The following is a 5000-nucleotide window of genomic DNA, read 5'->3' as shown; positions in this document are numbered from 1 at the left end:
GTAATTTTTTGGCTGCTCTGACACTCCAAAAAAATCCCGTCACGAGAATGCGAAGTGGCAAGTCTTGCCAAGCTCTCATTCCACCAACTCCTGTTAACGTCCCTCTTCATCTCTCTCTCTCTCTCTCTCTCTCTCTTCCTCTCTTCCTCTCTTAAGTCTCTCCCTCATTCGCTCTATCTCTCTCCTCCTCTATTACTCCCCCTCTTTTCCCGTGCTGATCCCCTCTCGGGTAAATCCAGACACATGCTGCACTTTTAATCCTCTGTCAGGACCCCTCGAAAAAAGTCCCACGGAGAAAAGGAAAACTTCCATCACTTTCTCCCGGGATGAGGTTTGATCAGAGCCCATTAAAAAAAGTACAGAACACGGAGAGCACAGGGCCAAAGTGAAGCAAAGCATCATGGGGATTAAGGAGCAGCTGGCCACATGGCTGCCCGTCCCCACCAAACTCATTTACCTCAAGTGCCCTCAAGGAGCGCCATCCTTACCCCCCGTCTCAACCCCAGTTTCACCCCCCGCCGAACCCCCCTCGTTACCTTGTTACTCTCCTGTCACAAGGTGTGCCAGACGGGCACGGAGGCTCGAGCAGCCCTTGCCAAGATAAAAAAACCCTGAATCTGAATGGACGAGTCCCGCATGCTCTCATTCATATTCACAGAGCCGGCCAGCTGCTGCTAAGGGGTCTGAGGGGAGCTGCCATCACAGTGTTTTTCTTTCAAGTGCTCTTCTCTCACACACACGCACACACACACACACACACACACACACACACTTCTCCTCCCTTTTGAGGGAGCTGTCAGAGACGGGAGCTAAGCGCTACGCCTTGGCAGATCCCGAGCGCTGACACCCGCCGCCGATGGCTTTATCCGTCCGCAGGGCAAGGAGCGCTTCCTGCAGATCCTGCACCGCTACATGGAGGTGCACGGCACCGTCTACTACGAGACGCAGCGGCCGCCCGAGGTGCCCGCCTTCGTCAAGAACCACGGCCTGCTGCCGCAGCACGAGCTGCAGACCCTCCTGCGCAAGGCCAAGGTAAGGACACGTCGTCTACATACACCTCCACCTGCTCCTCTTCCTCCATCTCCTCCTCCTCCTCCTCCACCCTCCACAGTCCACCTCCACCTGCTCCTCCTCCACTCCCCACAGTCCACCTCCACCCTCCCCAGTCCTCCTCCACAGTCCACCTCCACCTCCTCCTCCTCCACCTCCACTTCCATCTCCACCTCCTCCTCCTCCTCCTCCTCCACCTCCTCCTCCTCCTCCTCCACCTCCACCACCTCCACTGTTCACCTTCACAGTCCACCTCTGACTCTCTTGACTTCTGTGGGATGTTACACACAAGGATGGAATTCCTTTATCTGACCTGGTGTGTAGTATACGGGGAGACTGGGAGGAAAGAAGAAAGGGCTACACTTTTGATAGAAAGCAACGGTTGCACAATCGCGGTGAATATGTTTGGTCACCTCCCAGTGGACTAAATTTAGGGGGAAGGAAAACACAAACCCGCCGTCAGCAAAAAGTGCTGACAAAGGTAGCTGTATTCAGCAGAAAAAAGAGTCACCTCATGCCCAGTCTGACTGAATTGCAGGTTTTTGTTGAACTCTGTTGTAGTCCGTGCCAAGACTCAGGACTCCCTGACCCTCTGTGTCTGCCTCCTCCTCCTCCTCCTCCTCCTCCTCCTCCTCTTCCTCCTGCAGCTCTTCATCGGGTTCGGCTTCCCCTACGAGGGCCCGGCTCCCCTGGAGGCCATCGCCAACGGCTGTGTGTTCCTGCAGCCGCGCTTCCGGCCGCCGCACAGCTCGCTCAACCACGAGTTCTTCAGGGGGAAGCCCACGTCCAGAGAGGTGCGCTCGCTGGGTCCACTGCACATCATCACGCCCACTGCTCTTAGTCAGATGGGCCACTGGGTCCACCCCACATCATCACACCCACTGCTCTTAGTCAGATGGGGGGGGAAGTCCAGCTTCAGAAAGTCCTGCCACATATCTGTGCCAACCTTTCACTTAAACTGATTCTAATCAGCACAACTCTTCAGCCAGGTAGAGTAGCTGCTGTAATGGGTGAGATCACCTGTGTTAAGTGCACAGGTAGAACCAATACATGGTTGGAATTTTCTACCTCTGCTTTTAGGCCCCGTACACACGTAGCCGGGTATCTGCTTAAACAAAGGTATTTGTCTACGTTTGGACCTGTCATCCACATGACAACGCATATAAACGAATGTTAAAAAAAACTCCGGGCAAAGTGAAGATCTGCGAATTCTCCGTTTATAAATTGGCGTGTAGCCAGAGATAACCGGAGATATGCGCCAAAACAACAACAAATCTGCTCTGACGTCAAACGTGCAACCTTTGCTCACTGCAAAAGCATGGATCTGAGTGCCTTGAAAACGCAGCTGTTCGGTTATGTGTGGAAGGTTGTTTTTTTTTTTCAAAAACGAGGTAATGTGGATAAAATTGTTCTATAAACGGGGGGGGGGGGGACGACATTAATGACACTATAGAGTCATTGGGAGACACAGAGCTGTACTATGCTGTGTATATAGCAGCTCAAATTAAAGAGGGATCCTATCACCCTCGGGGGGGAAAGGTCCCTTTTGGAAATCCTGTTCGTTGTAGATTAGTGATAATGATGTAGATTATTAATGTTGATTAATAAATTCATGTTAATGACTGTATTAGCGATTAATAATGCACGTTGGCCCGCTGCGTGACGCTGGTGACTGTTCTCTGCTCAGGTGTCCTCGCAGCACCCGTACGCAGAACAGTACATCGGGCCGCCGCACGTCATGACGGTGGACTTCAACAACTCAGACGAGTTTGAGTCGACCATCCGGGAGATCATGAGGACTCAGGTGAGCAGAGATAAATGACTCAGCCCTCGTGAACCATCACCATCACCATTACCTTTTACTGGTCGTCCCACGATAGCCAATCAACAACCAAGCTTAATGCTGAACGACATTAGACTCTGGAGTCAGCAAATAGGCACATTACTTCATGGGTGTTTTGTTTGTCCAGAACTACTCAACAATAGTATCTGCCATCCCTCCACTCTCATCATGGGTTCTCTTAATTAAATTCCAATTTTAGCGGGGGGGGGGGGGGGGGGGTGGATTAAGCTTGACATTTTTTTTCAAGATGAAAATAAATCTTCCCGGAAATGAATGATAAGAAATAATTAAATCGCTATTCATTTATTTATTATTTTGCCAGCACCTGTGTCCACAATTTCAGAGTCAAGTGTGTATTTCTTTTTACAACATCTCAGCAACACTGAAAGTATTTTTTTTGAAAACTGCGTGTTTACAATTGATTCAACCAAACTTATAATAATGACATTTTCACAGCTCTCAAATTATTGTTGCAGAGTTTGTGATGACAGCATATGCAGCCCTTTTTCGATCAATGTTTTTAGATTGGGGGCGAATATAAAAATGTCAAGGAATCTCCTGAGCGCCTGACTGGGCTCACACTGCAGTTAGTTTAAATGGAGATGCAACACTAATGCACAAAACAATGTGCTAGTATATCCTACATTACTGTAAGAGCACAGTGCTACCCTATCTGAATACAAAACATTATATTTTAGAACATACTGTGTAGAGCATCAAAGACACTTCTGTCTAGCCATGCATTGCTGGTCATACATGCTGTATGCTACAAGAACAAGCCCAATACTGTGTGTGTGTGTGTGTGTGTGTGTGTGAGTGAGACTGGATTCATGTGAACACACTGGTACCTGAGTGAGCAGAGCAGCAGAGAGCCAGACCCCTAACAGTGGGGGGCCCGAGTGGGAGCTCTGGACTCCAGAGAAGAGAGACAGAGAAAGAGGGATGGAGAGAGAGAGGGCGGGGGGCTAGAGGGAGAGGGATGGAGAGAGAGAGAGAGATAGAAGGAGAGAGAGAGAGGTGGAGAGAGAGAAAGAGAGGCAGCTTTGATCAGAGGCGGAGGCGAGGCGTGAGGCACGGAGGAGGTGGAAGACTTTAATTAAGCAGCACACACACGCACAGCACTCCCAGCAGGCTTTGGGGGTGGGGTGTGTGTGTGTGTGTGTGTGTGTGTGTGTGTGTGTGTGTGTGTGTGTGTATGTCTCTGTGTGTGTGTGTGTGTGTGTAAGAGAAGGGGGAGGGGGGGGATCAATCGATTTCCAGGTCTGGCGGTTATAGCTACCCGCCAGGTGCCGAAAATAGCCATTGATTGGGCGCCACTCAGAGCTAGTTGGGTGTAATGGACTCCAGGCGTGTGGGTCCCAAACCCAATTGACACATTAGCATGCAGGGTTAGGGTGTGAAGATCAGTGTGTGCGTGTGTGTGTGTGTGTGTGTGTGTGTGTGCATGTGGAGATGTGTGTGTGTGTGTGTGTGTGTGTGTGTGCATGTGGAGATGTGTGTGTGTGTGTGTGCGTGTGTGTGTGGAGATGTGTGTGTGTGTGTGTGTGGGAGGCGAATCACTAATGGAATGGGGAGCTTAACCTTCTGGGTAGAAAGAATATGAGTCAGGCTGGACAAACACTAATGGGATACACAACAGTCATTAGGGCACTGAATCGGCTGCCGTCCGACCTCACTGAGAGTTTTAACCTTGACATTTCCCCTTACAGCGCCGAGCAGCATAACAGGCTCATCTATAAGTGCATCTTTGTAGCCTAACAGCAAGGCGGGCAGGAAAGGTTAAGGAAAAGGTCAGACTAAAGATACATTTATCTAGTTCTTTATTTGAGTGTGTGGTGTTTAAATGTGTGTGTGTGTGTGTGTGTGTGTGTGTGTGTGTGTGTGTGTGTGTGTGTGTGTGTGTGTGTGTGTGTGTGTGTGTGTGTGTGTGTGTGTGTGTGTGTGTGTGTGTGTGTGTGTGTGTGTGTGTGTTGTGTGGTGTGTGGGTGTGTGTCATGTCTGAGGAGTGAAGGTTATGGCAGTTCTATACGTTGGTAAGCAGAAGTTATTGAGCTGATAAGTACATATTGACGCCTCTCTAAAGGGTAGGCCGAATGCCATGGCTATA

General features: G+C 49.9%; 1 protein-coding gene across 1 annotated transcript in view; it reads left to right on the top strand.

Annotated features, from left to right (window-relative positions):
- Nucleotides 1-5000, top strand: part of LOC134079321 (alpha-1,6-mannosylglycoprotein 6-beta-N-acetylglucosaminyltransferase B-like) — an 82318-nt gene that overhangs the window by 72329 nt on the left and 4989 nt on the right. The window contains 3 exon segments of the mRNA XM_062535514.1: nucleotides 877-1032; nucleotides 1698-1844; nucleotides 2738-2854. Coding sequence (XP_062391498.1) covers nucleotides 877-1032; nucleotides 1698-1844; nucleotides 2738-2854 — 420 coding nt within the window.

This window comes from Sardina pilchardus, chromosome 1 (assembly GCF_963854185.1).
Source record: "Sardina pilchardus chromosome 1, fSarPil1.1, whole genome shotgun sequence".
Taxonomy (NCBI): Eukaryota; Metazoa; Chordata; class Actinopteri; order Clupeiformes; family Clupeidae; genus Sardina; species Sardina pilchardus.
Note: the sequence above shows the minus strand (reverse complement) of the source record. Positions and strands in the feature narration are given on the sequence as shown.